The sequence below is a fragment of the Hyalella azteca genome, unplaced genomic scaffold (genome assembly GCF_000764305.2).
Source record: "Hyalella azteca isolate HAZT.00-mixed unplaced genomic scaffold, Hazt_2.0.2 contig15705, whole genome shotgun sequence".
Lineage (NCBI taxonomy): Eukaryota > Metazoa > Arthropoda > Malacostraca > Amphipoda > Hyalellidae > Hyalella > Hyalella azteca.
In genome coordinates this window covers 60,712-75,973 of record NW_025945547.1, presented here as the reverse complement: position 1 = coordinate 75,973, position 15,262 = coordinate 60,712, and the positions used below count along the sequence as shown (strand labels likewise).

The 15,262-nt window shown below is 38.5% G+C and overlaps 1 protein-coding gene across 1 annotated transcript in view; it reads right to left on the bottom strand.

The window, feature by feature from the left end:
* Positions 1-491: 491 nt before the first annotated feature.
* LOC108667681 (dynein axonemal heavy chain 6) overlaps positions 492-15,262 on the bottom strand; it is a 30,439-nt gene continuing 15,668 nt past the window's right edge. The window contains exons 18-37 of the mRNA XM_018154729.2: positions 15,019-15,163; positions 14,568-14,668; positions 14,150-14,217; positions 13,636-13,805; positions 13,164-13,324; positions 12,536-12,677; positions 12,220-12,408; positions 11,580-11,848; positions 11,119-11,296; positions 10,701-10,880; positions 10,210-10,449; positions 9,439-9,564; positions 8,856-8,957; positions 7,629-7,711; positions 7,095-7,245; positions 3,488-3,571; positions 2,507-2,804; positions 2,034-2,291; positions 1,473-1,786; positions 492-666 (exon numbers count right to left, since the gene is read on the bottom strand). Coding sequence (XP_018010218.2) covers positions 577-666; positions 1,473-1,786; positions 2,034-2,291; positions 2,507-2,804; positions 3,488-3,571; positions 7,095-7,245; positions 7,629-7,711; positions 8,856-8,957; positions 9,439-9,564; positions 10,210-10,449; positions 10,701-10,880; positions 11,119-11,296; positions 11,580-11,848; positions 12,220-12,408; positions 12,536-12,677; positions 13,164-13,324; positions 13,636-13,805; positions 14,150-14,217; positions 14,568-14,668; positions 15,019-15,163 — 3,349 coding nt within the window. The 3' untranslated portion in view covers positions 492-576. The remainder of the gene's footprint in view (positions 667-1,472; positions 1,787-2,033; positions 2,292-2,506; positions 2,805-3,487; positions 3,572-7,094; positions 7,246-7,628; positions 7,712-8,855; positions 8,958-9,438; positions 9,565-10,209; positions 10,450-10,700; positions 10,881-11,118; positions 11,297-11,579; positions 11,849-12,219; positions 12,409-12,535; positions 12,678-13,163; positions 13,325-13,635; positions 13,806-14,149; positions 14,218-14,567; positions 14,669-15,018; positions 15,164-15,262) is intronic.

The window sequence follows — 15,262 nt, the reverse complement described above, 5'->3', positions numbered from 1 at the left end:
AATGGTGTTGACATGATTTTCCGCGTTTCTGCGTCTGTTTCGCTCCTGCCATTTCTTGCGGAACTCCGCCCTCTCTAAAGGGGTGGAATCCTTTTAAAGTCTTAATAGTTTCTGCTTCGTAGTGTTGGAATCACTTGAACTTCGCGAACACTTTCTATAAGTTTGACATCAACGGTACTTAATTCAAATTATCAGAAAAGTCGTTATTGTGTTTCTAATACAGGAGCTTCAATGATTGACGATGAAACTCGTCTTGTATGCGCTTGAGGCACTTGCAAAATGTTGAATTGAATTAGGTATACATAGACAATGACAATGTTTTTGGTACAAAGGCAAGGTTACATTACAACTAACGCCGAAGTTTCTAAATAACTGACAAACAACCTTTGACTGATTGAAACGTCATTTTCTATGAAATGGTATGGTTAATAAAATGATATCACCAAACGAGACGGATGTTTTTATTTTGTTGTTGTACTAACTAATTGCTAATACTATTTTTTTTTACACTGAGCCTGCAAACTTGTATAGTGCTGAAGACGTTTTTTGCGAAAATTCCTACCCTTCGTTTCTTTCTCAGATGAACATTAAGCTTGTTTCGAGCGACTCCAAATGTTGCCGGCTGAGCGAGCTGAATGTTTCGTGGAACATTTTGCTCTGGACCTCCTGCAATGGAGTAAACCCAAATAATATGAAGCATTATTTTTACAATAATAAACTGTGGCTAATGCACAAGAATAATTAATTAAATATGCATTCAGTAATCGAAAAAATTATCAAAAACAACGAAATAAATTAATTATAAACCTTTATCGTGTTCCCTACAAGTTCAGGGACGTAAATCGCAATCGTGATCACATTCTAACATTTGAAAAATTTGAATTTTGTAGATGTGGGCGCATTTAGAAAAAAGCTCAAGTTAAATTTTAGTGAAGCTTTAACCCACAACTATTTTTTCTTCGTGAGCATTGTTATCTAAACGCTTGAACGGGCGCGATTCTGATGCACAGAACGAAGGATGAAAAAAAAAAGATTATAGGGACTCATCCTCAATGAAAATGCCAACAAAATTCTTTGTATGTAATAAGAAGATCTTAAACATTAACAGTCGTGCGAGTCTCGTACATCCTCATCTCATATATCAAGTACTGGAAAGATTATTGATGGATTTTGCTTGTATTTTACATTACAGCCTGTGTGTCTGCTTTGACACAGAAGGTATTGTTCAGTGAAAAGATGTTTCAAGCCCGGAATTTCCGTTAATGAAATTAACATTGATTACATTCGTGAAATTCTAAAAGAACCTTGCAAAAAATATAAATGAAAATATATCTTTAAACTGTATATTGCAAAATGTAAACTAAAACAGATTTTTAAACTGTAAATTGCAAAATGTAAATTTTATGACCAATAATTGCCCACTGTACGAATGTACTCGATGTATTTTTTCAATTGTTTTCACGGGTTCTCACCTGACAACGAGCGTGCAGATCTGGTAGCTTCGCACACAAAAACTGTGCCATGATCTTAGGTGCATCGCTTAACCCCACAACCTTTAACTCATCAGGAACACACCAGTCTTCTAATTTCAAGTCTTCATCATCACAATAATCATCAGGCTCCAAGTCTTCTCTCCCTTCCTTTTCCTCGTCTTCCAGAGTCTCGTCAGGTTCGTGCAGCGGAGCGCTTTTACGATTTGTTAAATTTTTTGCTGACGATTTTTTATCTGTCGACGAAGCTTTTGCCAACAAAGGGAGCCAATAATTTTCACGTCCAAATATCCACCCTGCTTGACATAAGCGAAATTTTCAGACAGTACCAGCACCGAAATATGATATATAACTTTTTGATTCGATGATCAAGTAAATATTTTGATTACAAATTAGTAGTATATTTCAATGCTAATTTTCTCTGCTACTCTTTTTCTTGTTGAACTCATAGGCCTGCAATGGATAGATTTTCAATCTCTTAGAAAACCCATATTATATTAATTGTATTATATTATATTATAATTAATTATAGACATTAAATACCTAAAACGCCGAAAAGTGTGCCTGGAGTGAGAGGAGAAAGCAGCGACAATCTGTACATGATATCGTAAGTCATACTGAGATCGGCCAGCGTGATCATGTCTTGTAGTCCATCTTTCTCTTGATCCAAATTGTCTTCGTCTAATATCTGTGACTGGCTGCCACGCTCTCTGTTGTGTTCCCGCATACTCGCCGGGATAACAAGAGCAACGTACACCGCCCCTGCAAGCCAAACGGCCTGACGCCAGCACCCGCCTTGGTCTTCCGTGCAGAGCCAAACAATTAAAATCTTACAATTCTTACGTGTTAATTTTACTATATTTCTTTATTGGAAATGGCATTTTAATATTCTGTAATGCAAATTTACACTTTGCATTTGCTTCTTTTATAATCGCAATGCACGGGAAATTATTTTGCCTCATAGGTATAGCACAAAGTTAAATTGCTTCCTCTTAAAAATAGAGCAATTTACGTACAGTGTGACTCGTAGTGTGATGAATTGATGACGTCGGCAACAGAACTCAACACTCCGGCGATGGTGAGCTCAGGTGCAGAGAACAACACACGACACTGCAGACTCAGGTCCGCAGGTAATAAAGTATGCGAACTTAGTGAGCTGTCTGTCACAACATCGAAATGTTCTCCCGGTATTGCTCTGTCACAGTTACGGTCCTCCACAAGGACGGCTCGAAAATTCTCATCGACTTTATTTGCCCGGCTGGTGACTTCAGACAGTGAATGGATGATTACCGGCAGTAGAGATGAACAGGGATTCTAGAAAGTGAACGTAAATTTCTTGGTCATTTTGCAACGGAACTTTCCACAGGCTACTACGTAACGTCTTCTTTTCATATTCCATATCACAGATAATTTAGAAATAGGTCATATTACATAGAAATTATAAATGCGCAAAAGCTACTACACGAAGAAGTGCTAATAGAAATCTCGCCGTCACTGTAATAAGCAAGGTATTTATCGAGTTCATTTTATTTACTTTTTTTTACGAAGCACTTCCTTAAGGGCAAATGAACTGCAAGTTGCGATGCAAAAATTTATCAATATTATATAAAACTAACTAACTAAAACTAAAGTTGCATTTTCAATAGCTTAGCAAGCATTTTAAAAAATTCCAGCCTGTCAAGCTAAACTTAAGAATGTTGTACAATAAAATGCATCATGAAATATCACATATATCAATTGAAATGCAAAATCCTAATAGGTCGAATCTGTGAATAGGATATTTTTAATTTTGAAGCTACGTCTATTCTAGGCTTGGTGAACAGATATAGCTCAGCAGTTAACAAATTTATTGTACGCGTTTCACGTGCTTCTCTCTTTATGTATGTTTAATTATACTACCTCGAATAACAACAATGGCATTAAGACAAATTAAATAATAATTTGCATCATAATATTCGTGTGACCGACAAAGGGCTTTGATTATATAATTCACTTACTAGTACGATTATCCAGCCGCCTCTCTGCGCTGCTTTTTCCAACGAGTACTGCACTCCGTCCCAGCCAAGCAAGCGTTCGGCGCTCTGAGGGGTGGGGAAAATGTAATCGTCTTTATATGAAAATAAGTTGAAGTTGATGCTTGAAGTTACAAATTTCTCTGGCAAATAACTGTCATAATTTCCCTTGTTATGTTCTCGAATTACAGAGGTGAAAATATATTTTCAAACAAAAACGATACTGGTTTTCGCAGCAAAAAAAAATATCAATGAAAAAATAAATAAAAATACAAAATCAATAAGGGTAGATAATTGCTCCTCTTTCTTGTAAGGGGCGATTACACTTTTCTAAGTTTTCGTTATCGCTATTTATTAGTTTAGTTGCACATTTAAATCCATTTTACCTTTTTAATTATCCTTCATTTGGAAATTATGATCATGTATTCATTTATGTTAAATTAATAAGCGAATAAATTAATACCTATATGTCTTTGCGAGACCTGGTTTGGGCAGGACGATAACTTGTTGTACTACGCTTGTTGAATCGCTACGCTTTTGCATAATTGGGAATTGGGAAATTGCAGTCTTTGGGAATTGACAGTAATGTACTCAAATGGATCAGAGATTTTCTAGTAGGGAGACGCAAACGTGTCAGTATTAATGGATCCGTATCAGACTGGGCTCCAGTGCGCAGCGGCGTGCCACAGGGAAGCGTTCTCGGGCCTGTTTTATTCGTTGCGTTTATAAACGATCTGCCAGAAGCTGTGTCTAGTGTGTGCTCGATGTATGCTGACGATACAAAAATTTATAATACAGTGAAGAATACGTCGCAAAAAGTACAGTTACAAGGTGATCTTGACAGGCTGGTTGACTGGGCTGATAAGTGGCAGCTACGTTTTAACGCTGACAAATGTAAAGTAATCCACCTTGGCAAGAATAATGAACAGCAAGATTACAGTATGAGAAGACACGGTTGCAACGACAGAGTGATGATGTCGAAGTCGACAATGGAAAAAGATTTAGGAGTTAATATCGACAATGAGGTGAAATTTTCTAAGCATATTGAAGATCAAGTTAATAAAGCCAATAAACGACTTGGACTGATCAGACGCTCTTTCGAGTTCCTAGATGCAGAAGCGATGAAGCAGTTGTTTGTTGCTGTCGTGCGCCCGAACCTAGAGTTTGGAAACGTCGTGTGGTCACCGAAACTTGAAAAGGACAAAAATTTAATAGAGAGTGTTCAAAGACGTGAGACAGGGATAATTCCGGGCTTGAGAGGCAAGTCATATGAGGAAAGATTTAAAGATTATGAAGCTTCCAAGCCTCATTTATCGACGTCTGCGTGAGGAACTCATTGAGGCATACAAGTATACTCATGGATTATACAAGGTCCCAGAAGGATTACTAGAATTTGAAACAAGAACCAACACCAGGGGCCACGGCTATAAACTAAAAAAATGCGTTGTAACACATCCATGCGACAACATTTCATCTCGCTTCGAGTCACCGACATGTGGAACAGCCTCCCTGATAGCATCGTTGACGCTCCGAGTATGAACGCCTTCAAAACAGACTAGGCGAAGCTATGCAGGAGCATATGTTCAGTCTTAAAATGCCTAGCAAATTACGGACCAGGCAATAAGTCCAGACGAAGCTATGCAGGAGCATATGTTCAGTCTTAAAATGCCTAGCAAATTACGGACCAGGCAATAAGTCCAGCAGCTATCTCAATCAATCGTCAGTTATGGAAAGATCGGGTTGCAAAGGCCGGATCCCTTGCGAATCATCTATCAAGTCACGAAACATTCAAGAATCGGCAACAGACCATGGGCCTATTTATTCAATGCCGACACTTCTATTCTATTCTATAATTGATCTGTTCTTTGATTGACTGCGAACCTCATCTTTGTTGTTGTTGCGGTGCCACTAAGAAAGAGTGGTTGAGAACAAGAGGTGGCGCAGAATGGCCAGAAAGAGGACGGAGAAATGGAAAGACAGTAGGAGATGAATACGGCGCATTGCACATGAATGGGTGGGTTGTATGTGAGTGGGTTTTGTTTGGGGTTGGGAGTGGGGAGCTGGGAACCCGGCAGGGCTTTTATGGTTTAAACGAGTGGGTGATGAGAAGGTGGCGGTTCTTTATTTACATTATTTAAATTTTTTAGCACTTTTAATAAAAATAAAATTAATGTGTGCTCATAATATTTACACGCGTTTTCGCTTTTTTCTATATTTTTTTCAAAAAGATGGTATGTTGACGATGAAGGTGATAATGCTGGTGATAATAATAATGAGGATGGTCAGTCGCTCGAGACTCAGAAGATGAATTTTGTCAAATATTGCTGGGTTTTCAGTAGTTCATCGGTCTCGTCTTTACTGTGTATTACTCTCGGTGAGTTGCGTCAGTCCGTCAGCGTGGTAGTGCATTGGATGATGTGGGTTGTTATGGACCAACTACACTCAGAAGCGATGGGAATAACTGCCGCCCGGGCGCAGCATGGTCCGCTGTGTAGTTATTTTCTGGAGGTAGAGGTGGGGACATTAGTGCGTGTAATTTGGAGCTTTTGAATATCCCGTGCTGCATTGCTATGGCGTCTGGAGGGAATGTGAGTTGATGAAGGAGTTTTGAATCATATGTTTTGATAGTATACCAAGTTTTTCGGGCCTGTTGGTGAACGTCTGTGTTTATTGCAGGAATGTCACATTGTTCGTGTTGTGTTTGAGAGGATGTGAAGTCGGAGTAGTGTATGTTTGTGATAAATTCTATGGCTTTGTTTTTACTGCTTGAAGTTTGGATATGGATGATTTTGATTGGGTGTGTAACATTATAGGGGGTAAATGAAGGATGATCTGAGGAAGGAGAGGTATAAAGTGCGTTTTATGTTGCGTTGGAGGTGGTAAAATCTTTGTATTTTGCGTAGATTAGCGAGGGCTTTTTCTTTTCGCTTTTTGGGAGCTGAAGCCGTGTGTTGTCAACTGTAAACCTAACACTGTTCATTTGTTCGTGTATGGATAGTGGGCGTTGTCTATGCAGACGTCGGAGGTGTTTTGCCTACTGATGTGGATGATTTTAAATTTATTTGTGTTTGTCCTAATGAGCCATTTGTTTTCGAAGATGTTGATCTGTTGTATGGAGTGTTGTGTTTGTACTGCTGCGAGGTTGTGTGGATAATGTCCTGTGGTTACTTGTGTTGTGTCATCTGCAAAAGCTATGCAGTCTGTGATGGGTAGTAGTGGTGGGAGGTCGTGGGTGTAGAAGCTGTATAGTGTGGGGGAGGAAGGACAAGCCCGTCGAGTTCGAGGCAAAGGTACCCCCTGAAGGAGAGGGTAGGAGGAGAGGGGGTAACGAAAACACCGATGCAGTCGTGTGTGCAACAGAGGAGTAGAAACAGAAGCAAAAAAGTAGGGTCACTAGTTCCTAGTGACACGCACAACGGTGAGAAAGTTGATAAATCCAAGTGGGTCACAAGAGAACACGAGAAGAGAACACAGTTACAACCACATAAATGACCTCGGTGGGCCTTGTCTGTTCCATATCCGCCCGTTATTCTATTTTATACCAAGTAACGCGCATACTTTCGGCTTGAATGAAGCTTGTTGCGCAACATACATTTGTCGGGGTCCAACATATTTGTGTGATAGGCAACTTGTTCTCAGCTGCCGCTTTCTGGAGTATGGAAATAACGACGTCGGGCGTTGTGGCGTTAGCGTGGTGATCTTGACGAACCAAAACTGCCATCTCTCTTGCAGAACTGCCCATACTGGTGGAAATATCACCTGTTTACAACTTATATTCAATTCAACGGCCTATAGTGAAAACGACATGTGACATACAAAATTTGTAGCATGGCGTTGTGTATTTTTGCGTTTAAATTTGGATAATATTAGCAATTTTTGTAATATCAAAGTATTTGCAGTAATTGATGAGGGATTAAAACTTTATGATTAGTGAAATTTCGAATGATCACAATTCAGAGGAGCCCATTTGTAATCTTGATTTTTTAAATGAACTAAAATTTTTGCCAAAGTCAATATATTCCCCTACTACTGACTGCGAATAAAACATATATCAAAATGAGACGTGAATGCCTCACTAAAATGTAATAACTATGAAATGATATTTTTTCATTTCATTTCCACCAACTTTATATTAATCTTGGAGTTTTGTGTAAGTGCTTCAGGAGGCGCCAGCACAGACTTCACCAGGTCCCGAGCCGCCCACACCACCTGCAGGGTTATATTTTTACATTGATTTAATACTTACCAACATTGAGTATTTCAGGCTTAAACTTCTGTATTATACCTTCATGAAATAATTATGGTGTATCCCGTGAATATTTTAAGAGTGAATAATAAACCAGACAAAATGAGCTGATAGTTTTTCACTGGCATTTTATGAAATTTCGTTTGAAAATCTAAATTTCCTTCGCCATGGTTAATTTGGGCAAACTTCGCATACTGTTGAATTTATTTTTTCCATTTATAATGCAGCTGGTGATATAACAAACAGACGCGAGAAATTGATGAACAACTTGGAAAGTATTGTTAAATAATATTATTACCGGTTCATATTATTGTTTATGCGCCATTTCCATTCTGTGCCACAAAATTACATTTTCTTCTGTGTTATTGATAATACCGTCTTTAGAACAGGGATATGCAAATAACAATGTATAAAATGAAACTTCCTCTGCTGACCCCCCTTAGAAGAGGCAGAAGAGGGCGTTTGTTTGGTCCGGTTTTAGATTCGGCCGTGCCTGTCCTGGAAGGTAATAGGTGCCTAGCACACGCGCCCCTCTGTCACCCCGCGACCATTAGGGAATTTACCAAATTCTAATCATGCCTTCATTTCGCTCAGAAAAATGTAACGAAGAGCAGATATATAAAGCCGATAATTCAAGCTCAAATCAAGCTTAAGGCACGTTTAACGAGAAGCTGATAGGAATACAAATTTAGATTGAGAAAACATGAATGTATGTAAATATATGATGCAAATTATAACGTACCTTTATTTAATATATATGATTTTAATTGAGAAAATTACGAAGTTTACGCTTCCAAAATTGTGGTTAGAACATATTTTATACTTCCAGATGTCAGTAAGTGTACATTGGACATGTTAATCACAGCTTTAATTCAAAGAATTCCCGAAACTTTGTAAATATCAACTGTTCAATGATGGAAGACAAAATTTCAAATGACGTACCGTACGATATTTTATTTCATCGAATTTCGATAGAAATGTGAAGCAATTGTTCAATTAAAAAATTGAGTTATTAAATTTAAGGATGTTTAGAGGTCATCGTCGAATATACTTTCATGGTCATGTGCTAAAATTGAAATTAAGGAGACAATATATTGTAATACTCACGAAAGTCGGTTTGAGGAGCTTGACGAGTAGGAAGCTGTGAAACATTGATATGCTTCTAGGCAAGCGCCCCAACACTCGTCGTTGTTTCTTCATGCTGACAAACTGCAGAAAACTCCATTTTGGATGAATTTTTTACCGTTTTTCAGCTATAAGTAATACATGGAATACTGAAGGTTTATTGACGACTTCCCTTTCATGATAAACATTTATGTTATTTGTAAAGAAATTGCTAAAAATAAGACTAGTATCTAAATCGTCACTAATATTTGCTAAATTTGGGATAATCACAATAGGGAATACATCAGAAAAATTACAGTTCATGAGGTTATGTAAATAGCCTTTATAGGCGCAAGCGTAAGATTTAAAATCATATATGGTTCAAAAATTTTGTTAGAATCCATGATCGGAATTAAGTGAGTCACGATTTTCATTATTTATTTCATTATTTTTTAACCGATCCTATGATTGACGGAAAATACCTACACATTCTGTGCTATTCAAGTCATTCAGGCAGTGCATATTTTAGATGCAGTGTTTCTCTCGGTAATAATAGCATTTCTAATGAATGCATAGCTTGACTCACCAGTGCCAGCTGGGACAGAACGAAGCGGTAGGCCGCACCGTCCAGCAGCGAAGACAGCACGTCTCTCAGGGCCTCCGAGTCTGCCACCTCAGCCAGGCCACTCACGGCCTCCTGCACTTGTGACGCCTGTCACAAAAAGAAGGATGTCATCCTCTCTTAATTTCACGTAGCAATTTTTATATTATCCTAGATAGTATAAAACAAATTACACTCGAAACATATTTTCGCTTCGTTGTCCACTTACTTAAAAATGCAAAAAGCAAGAAAGACTCTTATTGATATTCACCAGAAATTTTCGGATAAGATTCACACAAGAGATTCTTATCTGCGGTGCCATCAAATATTCAAGCAAATACAAACAAAAAACTTTTCACCAATTTTCACTCACGTACCTAATTTTTATTTGCAAGATCAACTATGAAGTTCTTCGTTTTTACATATGTAGGTTACCAAATTACAGCGAGCCAGGTTTGACCAACTCATTTCATCAGGTTCACCGACGCTACTTGACTTTGTTTATGAACCGTAGTAGTTAGAAAAACGAACAGAATGGTTATCATTATCAGCAATAGCATTGTTACAGTTCTTAAGAAATAAGATAATGTGTACAAAAAATTGCCTTGTGGAACAATATTCTTAATAAGTTACCGATAACACTCACCTAAAAGCCTACCGACTTTCGAATACTACCGGTAATGAACAGATTTTTTTTGAGAAAACGGAAACGTTTGAATTTTGTAAGATAAGGCTTCAGTAGGAATAAAATATAACCTGTTCCACAGGCCTTAAAGCCCTTCTCCAGTGTTCGGCTGGAACTTCCTCTTGTTCCAACAAAGCCGCCGCTGCTAAAGTCGTCAAAAATGCGTCTCTGTTCCCGGATCTCAGAGCGCGCGTTATCTCGTTCACTATCCGCCTCGTCACTAACGTTACCAGCGACAAAATTCTTTGGTCAAAGCTCATGGTTTCGGCTCCGTCCACATCGGCTCCACTACTGACGCATTCAGAGTATAACTGAAATGAAAAGTTTTCATTTAAAAGAAAAAAATCTTTACAAATTATCATAAAAGGTCGAAATATTAGTTCCGGTGCGAGATGCTTCGCCTAATCTCCAACGTCATCGAGTTAACATGATGTCAAACACTTAGAGATAACATGGTTTAGAGATAAGTCCAGTTGTTATGCACCTCATATGATATTTTTATGCATAAATTTTGTGAGTCCTATTTTTATGCATGTCATCTGATGTTTGAATGAAAAAATACCTCGAGGAAACGTCTCGTGGAGAAGACGTGAGAAACGTCCAGAACTTTAAGATACCAACAACAAGAGAAAATAATTCGCCCTCTGGCGGCCACCGCTCGGTACTTGTCGCGGACGTTGCTGATTTTCTGCAAATTTCGTCTGCTCTCGGCCAGGCGCGTGCGACACTCTGCTGCCGACGCCTGAGAACAGTACAGGAGAATTCAGCCAACAAAATATGTCATTGCCAAAAATTTATACAAGTATTTAGTTGAAGATACAAAAGTTTCTTACAAAACTTATTCAGGGAAATTATTTTGAAATAAATTCCATTTCTAGTCTACCCATCTTAAGCCTTCGTTAGCATGAAATGATACACTCATCAAGCCTGTGGAGGGACTTGATAATTTTTAGTTAAGAAACACCATATATAGTACGTACTTTGGCCTCGTAAATAGCAGCCAGCAAAACTTCGGTTTCCATGGGAGCAGGAGCCGTTTTGAGGCGCAGCAGAATGGACCTGTCTAATGACGCAATGTTCTCCTCATCTTTGATAATGGATTGCCTTAGCTGCTGCCTCTGTTTGTGCAAGTCTTCTCTCTCGTGCAGTAGTACTGTACTGCGACACGATTAAAATATATTTTCTTCAATCAAGATAGTTAGAGTAACCATTTTGTCCAATTTACGCTGAGCGCATAAGAAAATATGGAGAAAGTTGAAATTCAATATGAGTTAAACATTTCAGTAACACAAAAACTAAGTGAATGAGCTGGTCTCTGTTGAACTGTGATGTGTATGAGCGTGTCTAGCCATAAGCTAAATATTACTGATTTTTAATATCCTCTAGTATCATATACCACTATCATAATTTGAAGCAAAATTTAGCCATACCAAATACTCACTCAAGAAGCCTGTCTTCCAGCACCGTAGGCATGAGCCCGAACAATAGCCTTGTTACGAGAGGAGAGATTGTCGGGTGAATAATCGGCTGCGAGTCTCCGCAGACGAGGATGAGTCGGCATTTGTTTTGTGAAAACACGAAATTTTCGTCGTCAACGCCAAGGAAAGGAAAGTTCGAGTTTCCTAAGCGCACATCTGTGGGACGAGTTGTCTGACCGCCACTTGCACTTAAATTTCGGGTAACGTGCTTCTGTTTTGTAGATGATATGATCTGTTCGAAAGAAGAATGAAGAAATCATTTGAAGTAAATTTTGAAGTAAATTTTAAGTATCTAAAATTAAAATATTGTAATTAATAAATTTTGAAGATAAGTTTACAAAATTTTCTCGATGGATCGGTTGAAGATATCTGAAGCAACTTGTTTGTACGTTCTTTTTCAGGTGCAAATTTGTCGATTTTGTCATCGAGTTCTTACGAGCTAATGAAGAATTATTGATGTTCTATTCGAATTGTTTTTTACTATTCGTTACATTACGGTTTTGTTAGTTTAATAAATAATGTCACAATAAGCGAAGAAGTGCGTTCTTTAAATATATATTTCGCTGTTGAAAAAATTGTCGAAGTGATCTGCTTTTTATTTACGGATTCTGATGTGAATCTAAGAATGGCTTCGAGATTTGCAGCGTGGGCGACAAGAACGTGTCTCACGACGATTCGCTTGGTGCAGTCTCTCAAGGCGTCGCCCAGTCTCTGCATGACGTCACTCTGACCGAAACTCAGAAGCACAATCCCTCCGGTGCTCTCGTAAAACTTTTCTAGGAATGGCACTACCTGAAAAATGTATGACAATATAAACAAAAAGTGTGCACCTAAATTCCATGCGGAATGAAGTATGTAAATGATATTTTGAGCTACTGTACATGTTCATTTGGTCAGCATATATCAGTCCCATATTTACGAGCTGATGCGGGTCTGTGACGAGTAAGGGACGATGAGCGGCGAAGAGCACCGCGGCCTGACAGTAGCAGGACGCGTCATCGTCCAGACCAGCCGCTGTCCAAGCTGCCTGCTGCGCGGCGGTGCTCAGTGACGCGCTCAGCCTTCACGGATCAAAGAGATGATTGACGTTGATATTGGTATTTTGGTGTGAAACTATGAGAAAATGAGCTGCTAATTACAAAAACACATAATGTTGAGTAAGAAATTTAATTAGAATTTACACTTTGGGGCGGAAATTATGTCTAGAGTCCCATATATTGGAGTTTATTTTTAAAACCTTGCAGTGTTTAAATTACTTATTAAATGGTAGCGACATCGTGCGTGGTTCATTCCACGAGTGATACGATTGCACCAAATTTGTGGTTCAATCGCACTTAGTTCTATTTATGGCTATTTCTCACCAGCACTTAGATATTTTATCTTTATTTATTAGAAGAGTTTAAATATTTAAAGTACACTCGTGAATAAATTTCTATTGCGAACAACGGCCGGCCGATAATTATAATCGATAGTCGGAGACTGAAGGCTTACCGGTGTTTTTGAGGCTATAATTATAATGCGTGCTAGATTTTTATATCAGAATATACCTCAACTGATGATAAAACTTGATAAATTCATCATGTAAAATTGGAGTGTATTCATGGAGATGTCGAGTTATTTCTATTGGATTCAGGCGCGCAAAATTTGCCGATGCGAAGGCGGCCAAAAGGCAATCTCCGACCATGGTTTCTGCTTCTGCTTCATGGCTCTGAGGAAAACAACAACCACGAGTTAGGGTGTTGCATTAATTACATTTAAACGCGTGTGGATATAAGAAATACATATGTGTATGGCTTATTTTTTTTTAATTTTGGCGAGAATGTTAGATGTTGATATATAATGCCTCATTGACCGAGTTTGAAGCTCAGTGAATAAGGAAACGCACGCAATAACATTTAGATCATGAACAATTATTATGACTTTGCAACACTTCCCATGTAGTCTACTTTCATTCCAACGACTTTTATAATATATTTTTCCATTCTTATGACCATTTCAAATCTTCGTGTTTGTGCTCACTGCGAGATCTCGACGCCATCTGGTTTCCTCGTCAGCGAGGACGGTGGTGAGTCTGGCGCAGCGCTGCAGCCTCGCGCTGGCCGACCTGATGGCTCCTTCCAGCTGCTGGCGCGAGCTAACGCTCTCTTCATACTGGGCCTGCAGCTCTACCAGGACACGTTCTCCCTCACCTCACGTGTACAAGGGCGGGCAGACAATGTTTCACGAAGTTATACATCATTTTATAATTGTGGATATAAATAAAACCATCGTTCTAAATAAAACCATCGTTCTTTTGTTATCGTAGTTCAATAACTGTATTTAAATTTCCGTAGTTAGTATTTATAATTTCTGACAGCGATTTCATGGTTTTTACATAGAACATCAGATGTGCCGAAGACATATTCCGTCTGGCGAGTAGAAATGCTATTGGTCATCAGAAACTTTCAGCATTAAGATAAAACGGGTGCACCATTTAGTTGCATTGGATGAAACTCTAGACAGCGTATCTCCAAAACGAAGGCGAAAAACTCACTCATTTGTTGTTGAATTTGCCGCTGCTGCAGTAGAAGTGCGCTCAGATCTCTCTCGACATCAGCAAGTCTGATGTTTAGAAATTTAATGAATCATAGAGTCCTTAGGCGAAGATCAAGGAGAAGTACAAATTAACAGAATTAATTTTGGGTATTACTGGCTTCTGACTCGTACAATGATTTTTTTGTTTCAAACTGCAACTTGTTATCATTGATTTTTTTCTTCAGTAACAAGACTTTTGTATTTTGACGTGAAAGCGCACGTAAAGCAATGGATGCAAATGCCTCAAACACCACGCATATCGATATTGTTCAAATTGATTCCGTAGACTTTGCCGCACTACAAGCAGAACCAAAATACGCCATGTTTTCGGTCATGCTTCTGAATAAAAAATAAATAATAGAAAGCTAATTTTCTACCTCAGTTTTTTCGGCTGCAGCTGCACCAGCGTTTGCGTGTATTGGTCCAAAGCGAGCAGCCAAACGCAAAAAACTCGACATGGCCGCGAAACTTTCCCAATCTGCCGAATTTCATTTATAATAATTGACTGAATATTATTCACAACACAAGGTTTTGTCGGTATAAAAATTATGGGACAATATTTAGTATTATACATAATATTTAACTTTCTATAAAATAACCAAGCAATTGTTACCTTTGAGCACAGGGACATCTTTTTATTGAAAAAAAAAAAGTTTTCATTAAATTGTATAAGAATTCAATATTTCCCAGAGCTTATAAGTTCTTAGTCAATTCATTCTAATAATATTACTAGTTAGATTTATGCACACTTAATACAATACGGTTAATTATCCAATTAGTGTTAAGAACATGAACAATTTTGAGGGACTTTTTTCAACAGTTATTTACTTCATCAGGAGAGAACGTTGGCATCTCAAGATATTTCTTGAGTTTTCGCATCATCACGTCATTGATGTTGTTTTTGTCGACCTCCAGCAGCCTCTTGACCATCGAAGCGTCGCCCAGTAAAGTCTTCATCAACGACCACTCCGGCCTGTACACACAAAGTCTTCATCAACGACCACTCCGGCCTGTACACACAAAGTCTTCATCAACGACCACTCCGGCCTGTACACGCAAAGTCTTCTTCTGA